At 33.4% G+C, this 14,762-nt stretch overlaps 1 protein-coding gene across 3 annotated transcripts in view; it reads right to left on the bottom strand.

Moving 5' to 3' along the window:
• Positions 1–13,759, bottom strand: part of LOC106666482 (transcription factor AP-4) — a 93,921-nt gene extending 80,162 nt beyond the window's left edge. For 2 of the 3 annotated variants that reach the window (XM_014393709.1, XM_014393711.1), the window contains exon 1: positions 13,115–13,242. In XM_014393709.1, the coding sequence (XP_014249195.1) occupies positions 13,115–13,227 (113 nt within the window). In that variant the 5' untranslated portion in view covers positions 13,228–13,242. Of the gene's footprint in view, positions 1–13,114; positions 13,243–13,399 lie in introns of those variants that run through there. The other variant, XM_014393710.2, reaches the window with a different exon arrangement.
• Between the last annotated feature and the right edge of the window lie 1,003 nt (positions 13,760–14,762).

The raw sequence follows: 14,762 nt of genomic DNA, 5'->3' as shown, positions 1-14,762 counted from the left end.
GATCAACAAGTGAGCCAGACGCCCAGTCAATGTACTCCAGGGGCCCGGACCTACATTTTACGGCCGGTACAAATGGAGGGTTTACGACCATGGCCTGTAATCCATTGCGATAATGAAGAAAATGACCGTGACAAAGCGCTTCCACTCCGTTTGATAACTTCATTTTATCTCAGAAATGCGATACGTTTAACGAAGGGGGCGTCACCCGCCACTTTTCTCGGAGGTGTCGACAGATTATTTCCACTTCGATTACAGGAATTTTTGAATTATCCTACAAACAACAAAGATATAATCTGAAAAGGAATTACTGCTATAAATAAAACCATTAATAGTTTCGGCCTTGGCAGAATTATAAACAAACATGAACTATTACAAACAGATATGCTGACCTTTTTTTGAAGAAACTCTAATAGAGATTTTTGTCTAATTTATGTCCTCAGAAAAATGGTGTTGGATATAAAAGTCAAAATTTAAACTTTTTTTTAAGATTGACAAAGATTTAGTCTACTCAGCAGAAGGTTAATTAATGACAAATCCAGGCAGTGAAGATGGGGAGAAGCCGAAACTCGTCTGACATACCAAAAACAAGAAATCTAAAATAAACAAAAATGCCCCAAGTTTCAAAGTTCATTCCTCAGATCTCAAAATAAAGTCTAAAGTCTTTTTATGTATAATCAACTATTTAAAAAAAGAAGAAGCTACTTTCAATAAAGTCACTCGTAAGCGGGTTTCTTCCTAAATCTAGGGGGCGTGGTTATACGGTTTGGCAATGCTTGCCGGTTGCGAAGGTTGTTCACTCCTGAACACACATGCGACCAGACCAAGGACAAATTCCTGTATTATTTTTCTTTCTTGCTCCTTTCAAAGAAATAAATAATCACACATAATTTGTCTCAGGCGTTGGCAAAATCGGCGCTGAGGAACCTCAGGAAAACGTAAAAATAATAACCTGAACATTTCAAAAATAGCCTTGATAGGAGAGAATATTTTTGAAGGATGCCAGCTGTCTGACCCGCTAACACTATTTTAATTTGGCTCATAATAATGCCAGTTAATATTTTAAGATCATTGCAACGATGTTTTTACGCTTTTTCTGTTATCTTTAACTTTGACTATCTTAGAAATATTTTATAGACCTTAAAACCGCATTTTTGCAAGGTTTTTTAAAAAAAAACTACGCCGCTTGAGGGGGTTTGTTTACCAACAATAAACTTGATCCGGTTTAGCCGTGAGTAACAAGATTAGGGCCAGCACACGCAAGCATGCATATTAGGTTTCTGGCCGTCTGGTGCCCCCTCGCACGCCAACTGACCGGAAATGGGCTGGCAATCGATTTCCGATAGGGTGTAAAACAAATATAACAACACGATCAATCACCATCCGGTCTGAAACGATGGAAGGCTTGTTCTGCTTATTGACCTTTCACCTTTGCTTATAAACAAAACAAAAAACCGAAAATATCTTCACTTCGCGTAATCAAAGCAAAGTAGGTTGGTAAAGATGGAGAGTAAAAAAATCAATACTTTACTAATAATGTTTTGGTTAAGGTTTCGTGCAAAAACAAAAACATTGAAACCAGGCTAATACGTATAAGCAAGGATATAATTAGCAGAAGTCAGAGAGCATAAGACAGCATAAACTACACAAATGTTGACTAAAAAATGACAATTTGTGGTTTTAGAAGTCTAAGAGGAGACTAGATTGTCCATCTTACTTAATACCTGCTAAGATATTAATATCACTACCAAGGTCGTTTCCGATCATATTGATCCGCCTATAAACGGTGAGGGTGATTTTCTGATTAGATGTCCTTCTACATGTCCGAAGAGACAGTGATAACCACTGATAATGGCGAAACCCGTTTGACAGGCCAAAACAGTGAGCATGGGCAGACCAAAATGACCGTAAACGACCGAGATGTCGAATTGAAAAAAAACCCTAAATCTTTCAAAATTTAATTTTATGTGTGGATGCTTTAATTTGCACAAAACATACTCTATTCTGGAATATTTTGAAAACTTTAAAAAGCAAATGTAAGCCCAACGTTCAAAATCTCCATTTGCATTTAAGTTCTTTTAATTTTTTTTAAAAACCGTTGCAAGAAACGAAGTTCCGGAAACAGAACCCTCTAAAAACTCGACCACGGGCTAAGTCCCGTCGTTTCTTTTACTCCTCTTTTATAATGTAAACATCCAGCGAATAAAGTAGGTATTTGTGTACGAAAGAATCGGGACATCCGTATGGAGATGAAGTCGGCTCTGGGAAAAAGTGAAGGGCATTAGTGTCGGCCGCCCAAACCACCCCCTATTTTTACAATTTAAATAACCGCCCCATTATTGTTTCTCTTGGAAAGACTGAAATTTCGCACACTTTCCTTCCATTAGCGGCCTTGTCTCGGTTGACTTACTTTTTAGACGGGCAATAAGTTGTATTCATTCCCTTTCTTAATTTGAGACAACTTTATTATTACATAAATTTTATTTTAAATTTTTTTTTATTCAAATCAAACTCTAGCTCGTAGGATAAAATTAGAGGCTTGGTAATAACCATGATCTACAAACATAATAAAACTTGTCGCAAATATTCCACAAAAAATATGCTAAACCGCATGCTAGAAGGCCTTTGAACTATGGATTCGGTTAATTTTTCTTACAGTTTCATATTCCATTCCAAGATATTCAATATATGCGTTACGTTTGTTGGAACGCCATTCTCGAGGTGAATGGACCGTAAAGTCATTTGTCTCGGCCGTGTTTTCAAACTTTATAGATTTCAGCCCGTTGTACTTTTCTTCGATTTCCATTATTTGCGCCAGTTATAAATTAAACGGCGTATTGTAATTTGAGCGTTAAAGGCCGTAGGTACAACATATTACAATGGCTCCTGTCAAGAGACCTCCAACCCAGTAGTACTAATGACCCCGTGTTTACCTTCCAAAGGTCGATACCTATGCCCCATTAATTGACCCACTACTATACCTGACCGAGGAATACGAAAAGAAAATGCACGGAATGAGAGTTTGGATGGGTGTATTTTTTTTCATACCCAAAATCACCAAAATATACGAACTACGTTTCAATGAGTTACTTATGATTAAAAATGTACACTTCATTCATCCAAGTCATCAATCAATCAATGTGAATCATGTCATGATTAATTTTTATTAGGTAATTTTCTGAAGCCAGTGATTATCAAACCATAACGCATTTGGTTAACGAGGATATTTTTTAATTCTTACAAAACATGATACGGTTGTCTTATTTGTTAATTATCTTATTTCAATTAAAGGAAGATTGATAGATGGGTTTTTAATCCAATATTTCCCACTAATAGAAAAATAGTGTGATGAAATTAATAATTTATTATTAACCAGGTGTAGGAAGTGTCGCTAGACAGTCATTTAGTGTATACATTTGTAAATAAAAAATTGTATAAGGGTAACAGAAATTATAATTATCTCAAGGAAATGACTCATAAGTTAAAATTTAAAAGAGAACTGTCGCCGCGAAACGGAAATTTGAGATCAAATAAATATAATTATCAATCCATTAGAGTTCGTGGTCCGAGTGACCAAATAACTACTTTCAATTAATTGATCTATATGTAACGTATTGTGTTGAGACTAAAAGTCGTGTCACGTGCGGGATTCGAACCCATGATCTTCGGCTAAATACGCCGCTGCTCTACCACTTGATCTATCGACCCACTGGGACACCAACTTCCCATCTCAAAATGGCGGGAAAATTCGAAAGGAAAGGAGATGGAGAGTTAATGTCCGAGTGGATCGAAGTCACGATAGCTTAAGTGGTAGAGCAGCGGCGTATTTACCGAAGATCGTGGGTTCGAATCCCGCTCGTGACACTGACTTTTTTATCTCAACCAATACCTTACATAAAGACTAATTAATGATTATGCATAGAAGCCTGAATGCCCCAGGGTGCACATTAATAGTATTATCGGTAATGATAAAAATTTTAGATTCTGATTAGTTACATTTAGGTATTAATTAAAAAATAAATAAATAGAAGATGCAATACTGATCTTGATTCACTCCTGGCTAAAACCTCTTGAATTCCACCATGATAGAGCAGACGCCTAGACTTCTCGACCGCCTAGTTAAGCAGAACCCAATTTCAGGTAAAAAGTTCGACTGTCAGAATGATGTGATCTGATAAACTAACGTGAGAAAAAAACAGGAAAACCCAGATAGCCCAGTAATAAAAAAATAAATAAATAAAAAAACATCAAAATTGAATTTATACGTTTTTCTTATGATAACTGCATATTATATTAAGGGATCAAGTTCCAAAATCAGTATAAAAATATTGAGGAAAACTGGCATAGCTACATCAGTAGTTCTACTCTTCCACCGTGCTAATAAGAAAATATATACGGGCCAGGAACCATTTAGGATTATTGTACCCACATTCCTTGTGTTACAGGCTTAAGGAGCGTTCTCACGATTGACTTTTGTTCTTCAGCTAAAGTAGAGAATTCCGTTCAAGTTATGAGCCGTTCCTTTCACGTGAAAACACGACTTTAAACGTATGAACATCCCAGTTGACTTTTTCCTGTTCAAATTTTACACGCGCGTTTTTTTAAGTAGTTAAAGAATAAAAATTAACCTCAAGATGACAAGCAACCTTTGGAATTGCCGTAACTACAATAAAAATGAGACGTTCGCCTCGAGTTTCCATGCAATTCCATGTAGCGTCTTCGGCACAAAGTTTGCTAAACATTTTAGAATTGTAACATGCTGGACTTGTTCACAAAAAATACAGATTACATAGAAAATACTTTTTGGTCTATTGTAAAAAAAAATGAAAGTTTCCAGATTTATTATTGGAAAGACTTTTGCCTTGGATGTGGCGTTTCAGCACAAAAGTCGTCGACCTTACGAATCCGTGTGCTAAAACGTAGAATTTGATCGAAAGCATTACTTCCTGTTGAATGTAAAGAAATGGAATTTTCTGGAGGAAAACGTAATAAAGACGTTCGACCCGTGTATATGAAAGAACTGTCAATGGTTTGCAAATCAAAAGTAGGTCAATTTTTATTGAAACGTGTTTACAAAAACTGAATACGGTTATAATTTTTATTGACAAACTAAATTCAGATTGAATCGTGAGAAATCGTCTTAAATTCATTTTATTTTTCCAACCATGATTCTGGCATACTGAAAGCTAAAACCTGAGTAAAAAATGACATGGTTGTTAATTGTTTAATGTTTAAAAATACAAGACTTTTATAACTTTAAGGGTTGATTGAGAACGTGGAAGTGGAAAATTGGATTGTGCTATCTAATATATCTCGAAGGCTTAATCTCTGGTGTTTTGTTCAGTGTTTGTTTTGAGATAATTCGAATGAATGAATAAGTTGACAAGATGCGCACCACCTTATCCGTGCACTTGCCCGTTCTAATCCATAAAAGCGTCACACAAATGCAACAGATTACATAATAAAATGAGCAATAAAACTAGAAAAGCAAATAGGAAGGAGCGTCATAGTTGTAAATAGGATGAGAGCAGCTGTTTTAGTTTTGGGGGACGGACAGTGTGAGGGTGAATGCGGCTGGGAGAGTCGATGCCATGGGGGGAGAAGGCAGCTGGCGGGGTCGAACAGCTGCCTGCGCATCAGCTGGCAACCCAAAACGAGGTACGACTCGTCAGAAGGACCCCGAGGAGTATTTGTAAATTTCCGACGTGACGGCAGAAGAAAAGAGAAGATATGCCAGTTGCGCAATCGGCGCCAGACCGACGGCCTAGCCGTAACCACCTGACATATCTAATCGTTTTAATAACTTCTCACTAAAATTCCGTTTGTTTTGCTGTTGGGGACGGTACCTGGTAGTGCAAGTCCTCTCCCCCGTCAACAAGGCCGACACGAAAACGTGTTTCGGATCACGTGTTCTAGCGAAAAATAAAGCGCAGGTGTTCTGTTTACACCCCCTTGACATAATTCAACTCACGACGAAAAATCAACCGTGAAAACGTGTTTCACGTAAATCTAATGAGGAAAATAAGACTCTGAGGGAAATAAACACCGAACATATGTCCACCAGTTGAGCAACTACTGTTAACCAGTAAATTTGACATAGACCCAAGCACGTAATAAGGAAAATCCCAGATGAAAACGAACTTGAAATATTAAAAAAAACAGGATTATTTATTTCAATGATTAAAATTTAGTAAAAAATTAACATACATTAACATAACATCGATATATAAAGTATTCGGCTACTCGTGTTACTTTGCCAGTAGATTCTACCTTCAAAATGGAACCAAAAAGACCTAATTAACCATATGGCCTGAATCTCAACGTTTCGGAGTTAATCCCTTTTTTTAATTTTACGACCTTTCTTCAAATATACAATGTTAACTCCAAAACGAGTAAGTTTTGGACAAATTCGTTTATACCATTGAAAACTACATTAAATTTCCAATCAGATCTGATGAATACTAAACTTGTAAACGTTGGTAAAATAAGCGTTTTAGTAGCCAGAACATTGAAAAACATTTTTTTTTTCAAACAGTAGAAACTTACTATGGTGATTCTAAACTACCATTTCCAAACCTAGACCAGCAAATTTCTGAAAACTTACTTCATTTAATATTCTTTTTTGTGATGTAATTCATTTTTCCCAAGATGAAGATATTGATGAAGGAAAGGAAAAAATCGTGGTTGACGGTGGAATGATTAAAAAAACAAAAACTTAAGGAAATTTTGAATGAATTTATTAAACGTTTTTTAATTTGGGTTCGAAACCGAAATAGTGCAAGTGTTTACTTATTTACCAACACGACTTCAACTTTGATTATAGGATCATTGCATTATTCTTCCCAGGAATAAAAAGTTTTAAGATTCAAGACGTTTTTAGTTCATTCAAAATTTCGATAAGTTTTTTTATTTTTTATTATTATCTTTCCACCTTAAACACGGTTTTTCCTTTCATTCGTCAATTTCCTCTTCTTTGAAAAAATAATTAAAAAAGCAATTACACCACTAAAAAGGATATTAAATAGTATGTTTTCTGAAATTTGGTGGTCTCTAGGTTTGGAAATAGTAGTTTAGAATCACCATAGTAAGCTTTTCAACTTTGAAAAAAAAAATAAAATAAAAAAAATATTTTTCAAAGTTCTGACTTCTGAAACGCTTATTTCACCAACGTTGACAAGTTTGGTATAGATCACATCTTTTGGAAATTTAACGTAGTTTTCAATGGTATCAACGGATTTGTCCAAAACCTTTTAGTTTTGGAGTTACCATTGTTTATTTGAAGGAAGGTTGTGAAACTAGAAAAAAAATCACAAAACGTTCCGAAAATGTTGAAATTCGGACCCTGGTTAATTAGGACATTTTGGTTCCATTTTGAATGTAGAATCTACTGGCAAAGTTTGTAAAATGAGTAGCCGAACGTATATAAAACAGTCCCGTGACTGACTGACAGCTGAAACCGCTGGATCTAAAGGTTAAAATTTCGACAGTGCATTCCATGACATGGATAGCAGCAAAGAAGGGATTTTTTGAAATTCCATTCCTATCTTAATATATATAAAACATTTCCGTGACCGCCTGACACAACCCACAGACCAAAACCCTGGGCTGAAAAACAGTGCATTCCTATAATGGCATGGATAGCCATTAGGAAAGGATTTTTTAAATTTCATCCCTAACTAAATATATAAAACAGATCGGTGACTGACTGAGACAACACAGACCAAACTCCAGGATCTAAAAGAGCTGATATGTAGACAGTGCATTCCTACAATGGCATGGATAGCCGCTAAGAAAGGATTTGTGGAAATTCCATCACTAAGGGGGTCATATGGACAATTTTTTACCATGTATAGACCTAAATGAACTGAATGAAGAGATGAATTTGAGAAACGAGACATTGAATTAGAAAGCCATACTAGCACTCTGCATCGCATTAGGTACATTAAAACCGAATCCCGCGTGGACGAGGTCGCGGGTAAAAGCTAGTATACGTATCTATAATATCAAAAATTATAATAGCGTGAAGGCTGGAAGAGGTAAGTCATCCAATGACGACCTAACCTAGTTGTTATTTAGTAGGTCCTTGGCCACTGTTAGTATACGTATAAATAGGTTTATATCATTTGTTAAGGTTCTGTCTCTTCAGTTTGGTGATGGGTGCTCCACATCAGTCTTTTATGGAAAAAACATCCCTAGATATTTCACTATGCCAGCAGTGTTGTTAAAGTAGAGTGTTGGAAATATTTCACGGCGAAGGGTAAAGGTTGTGAGGATCCATTTATATCATTTAGATGGCTAAGTTCTATGTGGGGGAAAAAACAAAGTTCGGCGCCGGTGAACGAATTCTCTTATATAACCCAATTCCATTAAGGAGGTCGTTGACTTGACAGTTGCAACCGCAATTTCAGGCCCAACATATATTTACAAACAGATTCGCTATTCTTAAAACTAGTCTGACATCATTGTCACAATTATTAAATCATAACAAGATTACAATTAATGTTAAATTAAACCCAAAAGCAAAATGAACACAATAAATTGAACAGTAGTTACATCACACACTTATGCAAGTACAGATTCAATGTTTTTTCTTCAAAAATTACTGTACAGATTAGATTTATTTTATTAAGTGTGTATTGGATCAGCGATTTGAATAAAAGCAAGTAGTTAAGTTCCTATAAAAGGTTATAGTACGGGGCCAACATCATAATCTCTAACTTTTAACAAAAAATAATGGTAAATTATAACAATTAAATATGTATTATATATAATCGACAATATTCACGAACCTAAAAACTTCAGATTCGTCGCTTTTCATCGAAGAAAGAAAAACGACTGAAACGTGCAAGGCCAAAGTGCAGGGAACAGGCAAAATCAACTCTTACCACTGAACGTGGGTACATAATGTAATGTGTGAATTTGTGTTTTAAGGGCTTGCAATTTATTAAATGTTTTCTTTTATTGATTTTACGCCAGATAACACTTATCGCACCTATTACGATATTTTATCGTAGAAGAAAAAACCATTTTCCCGTATGTGTGGAATTTGCCGTGTCCACTAGGAAAAATATAGACTACAAATAAAAATAAATAGTTCACGTGTATGACAATTAAATTGAGCCTTCATTCATTTATGTGTGAAACCGTTTGTCATTTAATTTTGTACACATTTACACAAATGAATAGTTTTGATACACCTGAGAGAGTGAGCGGAGGGAGGGAGGGAGAGAAAGAATAATATTTACCTGCAGACATCTTAAGATAATTTAAGGGAGAAAATGTACCTAGCACATAAAATATAACCATTAGAAAATGTCTCCAAAGAAAATAAACATTAAATCCTAAATTAAAGCTTTTAATAACAACTTTATAAAAAGTTATTACAATAAAAAAAAGAGTCCAATTTAAAATTGCAACAAAAACGTCGAAACGTACTTGTTATTCCTACAGAATGTGGAAGCAAAATTAAGGTAAAGGAACTTTTTAATAGAATAATGATACTTTCAAAATATGTAAATTAAAATTTCACGATGGATTTTTAACTACTGAAGAGCCCTCGGACTTCACAATTGCATACCAAGGATTAAATCTTAAATCATTAAAAAATAAATAAAAAACTATCGTTAATAAATTTAATAAATAAATAAAAAACTATCGTATTTTATACACGAAAAATAAATAGCAAAATATAAATCTATTTGACCTTTAGACAGTGTAAGACTTTTTAAAGAGGAAAAATGTCTACCAAGCACATAAAGTATAGATACTATGGGGAAAAAAAACCCACAATTCATGCAAAAAAGAAGAAGAGCCAAAAATAAAGAGAATTTTTTTTAATGTGTAACAATAAAAATAGTATAAACGTCCTTATTTATGATACGTAGTGTGTAAGCAATGTGAAGAAGCAAGTAATTTAAAAATTGAAACAATGAAACTTTAATCAATCAAATCAATTACCCAACAAAATTAATAATCTCAGTATCAACTTAATCAGCTAAAAATAACCTCAATATCAACCTTATATCAATCGAACCTTATACGTCAAAAACAAATGAATATATAAATGTATTTATCCTTACACTGCAAATGAGGAAGAATGTCCACCTAGCACATAAAATGTAAACAAAAATAGTAATAAGTTCTTATTGCCTTCTACAGACTTCACAATTCGCATACTAAAATTGAACTATTAAATGAATTTATAATAAACATAATAATCCATCGCACAAAGTCAAATACAGAAATATAAACATAAATATATAAACGTATTTATCCCAGAGACAGTATAAGAAAGGGGAAATTGTATATTTACCAAGCACATAAAATATACACAAAAGGATCATGCCGACAACAAAAATCTCGCCAGTAAAATTAAAAAAATAAAAAAAAAAATAAAAAAAAAAAAAAAAAAAAAAAAAAAAAAAAAATTACAAGGAAAATAGTCGGAACTTATATCGAATCATTTAAAATAATTTAAACCAAGATATTGATAAAATTATTAAGGGTCGACAGACTTCACAATTCATATTAGGGTTAAACTGTTGAATAATTCATAAACAAATGGAATCGTACAATGTACATAAAAAATAAATCTATTTGTGGTGTAGACAGTAGTATTAAACTATTTAAAGGGGGCGAAATGTCTACCAAGCACAAGAAATACACAAAAAAAACATTAACATGGATCAACATAATAAAAAAAAAAAACTTTAAAACAAATTTAATTACAATGAGAATAGTAGAAACGTCCTTATTTTCCTTGCTTACAGAGGGGGTAAGCAGTGTGAAGGGCATTTAAAAACTGTGATAATGAAACTTCCAAAACGAAGTAATTTTTTTAATTAATAAAAGTCAAAAGATTTCATAATTTGCATATTAGGGTTAAGCTGTTGAATCATTAAAAATAGAATCGTACCTGTAAGTTTGAAATGAACAGCCGAAGACAGTACACGACACAATAAAGGGAGAAAAATTTCTGCCTAACACATAAAATAAATAAAGACCCTCCCTCCACCATTTGCAAGCAAACAAAAAATCCCGAAATTGACGGTTAATTTAAACTTTATTAGAATTTAAAAAATAAAAATAAAAATTACAATGGAGGCAGTCTAAACTTCCTTAAGTAGAAGCGCCGTAACAATATTTTGGAAACAAATTTCAAACAAAACAATTCCAAAATAACTGAATTTTTTAATAAATTATTAAGAGCCGGAAAATTAGGGTTAAACAAGTCAAACAATAAATTAAAAACAAATGCAATAGAACCTCGCTTCGCACCTTCTTCAATTTACTTTTCTGATCAAACATTTCCAACATATTTTATATATTTTTGTTACACAAATATAAATGAATAAACTGTTAAACTGTATCAATCGTGAAATCAATTTTCGAGTGAGACAGATTGTGAACCACAGTATTGTTAAACGCTTATGAAAAAAAAAAAAAAAAAAAAANTAAATAAAGGAAAAATACGGTCTATATTTTCTCTTAAATCATCTACTGATTTTAAATTCATCCTTTCGCCCTAAATATTTTCATTTGCAAACAAGGAAGTGTGTTATATGTGTTTATTTCTAAAAGACACAGAAAGTTAAAAATAAAAATAAAAATAAATAAGACTACTATAAGAAGAAAGGTTTAGTATTTGATTTTTTTAAATATTTGAAATATTTTCTTGTGTTGTTGTTTATATTTTCGTATTGATAAAACTATAAATAGCCAATTTATGATAATCCGTTCATGTGTCTTGGGACGAATTTACTTTCTTTTAAACAAAATATGTCAGAGTTGATCATAATCGACTCATTCCATTACAGTCCAAGGACACATAAGAATTGACAGCAAGCTGTGTAAACAAACAGAAAGTATTTGAAATATTTAGTATAGATAAAACTGGAAATAGTCAATTACTGATATCCACTCGTGTGCATTAAATACTATCAGGGTGTATTTGGAATTGTCTTTTTAAAAATAAGTAAGATTTGATCATTATGGAATGATTCGCTCATAGTATTACGACACAGAATTTGAAAACGTTTAAAAAAATATGATTTAGGGATGAATGATCTAGGAAGAATTTTTATTTCACAGCAAAGTGGTAAACAAACAGAAAGTTTTCGAAATATTTTCTACTGTTGTTTATATTTCCGTGTTGAAAAATTGTAAATAGACAATTTTTGATATCCTTTATGAGTCTGAGGACGGATTTGAATTCTTTTGCAAAAAATTAAGTCAGTTTTAATCATAATTGACCCATTCGCTTATAGTCTTAAGGAACGTAAAAAATTGGAAACGATAAAAAAATATATATATATATAAATAAACAGCACTGATCTCAGAAGATTTTTTTTACTAGTAAACAAACAGAAAGTATTTGAAATATTTTCTACTGTTCTTGTTTATATTTTCGTATTGAGAAACCTGCGACTTATCAATTATGTATATACGTTTATGTGTCTATCAGAGCGGAATTTAGCATTTTTTTTTAAAAAATAGATCTGATTTGATTATTGGTACTCATTCGCTTATAACCCAAGTTAATAAAAAATTGGAATACAAAGAAAAATTAATTAATAAAATAACGCTCATTTAGGTCGAAATTAATTTTTTGATTGGAAGTAAACAAACAAAAAATATTTGAAATATTTTCTACTGTTTCTGTTAGGAAGGAAATAAGAAATTGGATAAAATGAAAAATAAATAACACTGATTTAGGAACAATTAAAAATTAACCGAAGTGGAACAAACAGAAAGCCCGGAGGGGGTTGATTTTTAAAAAATAAAATAAATAAATAAGTCAGCTATGATCACAATTCCCTTAGTTTTAGTCGGTCTGCTGAAAAAGCAGAATTGTTCTTTTTATCGTGTGAATGCTAGCAAGTATATCGGAGTTGAGTCAACATGTAATATTTTTAATACCCAGTTGGTTTTATTTTATTTTTATTGCATTCTTGGCTGTCTGTGTACTTATCCCTATGGGATCTAGGGCTAGGGTTTTGTAAGGGTTAAGGGGACCGGTTGACATTTGAGCGGGTCCCAGTTCCCACAGCCTATTTTCCAAAATAGAATTTTTTTTTTATAAAAAAATTGTTTAAAAAAAATAAAACAGCTGACATACCGGCGTTGAACGGCACGTTTTGACGGGACAGCACCATCGGTCAACTGTATGACGAGGCAGGATAAAAAGTCAGCCAAATTGTCATCAGGCGGTTTATCAAGAGCTCCATCCATGTTTTCAAACGGGAGACCATATGATTTTTGTTTTCAAACCGTTAGGGACAAAAACATGTGTTCGAGCCTAAAGGGTGCCGGCAAACGGGGGTGGGCCGGCTCGTTTTTTCCACGTATAAAGGGCAAAAAACTCAAAAATAGAAGAATTAATAAGGAAAAAAAAATCATTTACCTGCAGTAGCTCGAGATGTCCTCTTCGTACTGGTGGATATCCTCGATTCGTATTTTCTCCTCCCTCCCAAGAGACGCCATTTCACGTGTCTTCGATAAATAGAAGCCCGCACTCACGGCCCTGGTTCCGGTCGACTGTCCGTAGTGGCAAATTAAAATAAACAAAACAAAAAGTGCCCGATAGCACGGATACCGTAGAAAAATGCTAATATCACTTCCAACAGTGTACACAGAGGTCCGCAGAGCAGGAGGACATACGTACGACCCCTCGTTGCGTTTTGTTATGGCGGCCGGGTCGTTGGCGGGAAACCGAAACAGCTGAAAACCCCCTCCTCCGACGGGCACGTCACCCTGGTATACATCCGCGCCCTCCCACAATCATATTTAATTATCCACCTTGCTACAAATTTATTAACAATTTACAAACGTTCTACCTCGTTTATTCATTAATTTTACGTTTTCAATTGTAAATCAACCCTTGCTCTTTGTTTAATCGTTCGTTTTCCACTTCTATCGAGGAACTACTTTAACCACGTTGTTGCCTTTTAACACACTCCTCTAATTTTAATGTTTTATGTTATTTAATCGAAATTATCTTTTAAAATAGTCCTAAATCGGTTAAAAAAGCTATTAAGGGCGAAAAATTTATTTGAAATACCTTTTAAACCGTCAAACCGGCGTTTTTGACAGAAGCTTACAACGTTCATGTCAGCGCTACCTCACGACGCCCATTGGTACCAACTGAAACCGACAAAAATAACTGTCTCTGGTGATTTAAAAAAAGAAAAAAAACCATTATAAAACATTCAATATGGTTTCTTTTAAAACAATAATCAATTAAAATTAATTGAAAAAAGCAAAAATTAAAACGAGATTTAGAAAAACAACATAAAAAAGTTTACAAGCTAAACTTTCGACAATTTAAAGCGAGGGTACAATTTACAATTTAACAATATGTCCACTAAAAAATTAAACAAAAATAAAATACAATATTAATAAAATAAGGTACAATTCAATTCGAGAATATTCATTTATACATGTTCTCATACAAAAATTTCATAACTAAGCAAACTCATTTCTGAATTTGCATCTGAGACATTTATGCAATTATAATTTGTAGCAAGGATAAGATTTAACAATTAAATCATACACTTAAAACAATAAAATATGTTGAACTGAAATCATTAAAACTATTATTGCATAAACAACCGTCAGATAAATGCCAGACGTCATTCCTTCCGAGTGATCTGATAAGTTCAATGCATTCATTTAAGAAGTGAACAAAATTACAAGCTGTTTTCAACAATTTAAAGCCAGGATACAATTTACAATTTAACAATAAGTACAATAAAACATAAATAAAT

This window comes from Cimex lectularius, unplaced genomic scaffold (genome assembly GCF_000648675.2).
Source record: "Cimex lectularius strain Harlan isolate CLEC.00 unplaced genomic scaffold, Clec_2.1 scaffold285, whole genome shotgun sequence".
NCBI classification, from domain to species: Eukaryota; Metazoa; Arthropoda; class Insecta; order Hemiptera; family Cimicidae; genus Cimex; species Cimex lectularius.
Note: the sequence above shows the minus strand (reverse complement) of the source record. Positions and strands in the feature narration are given on the sequence as shown.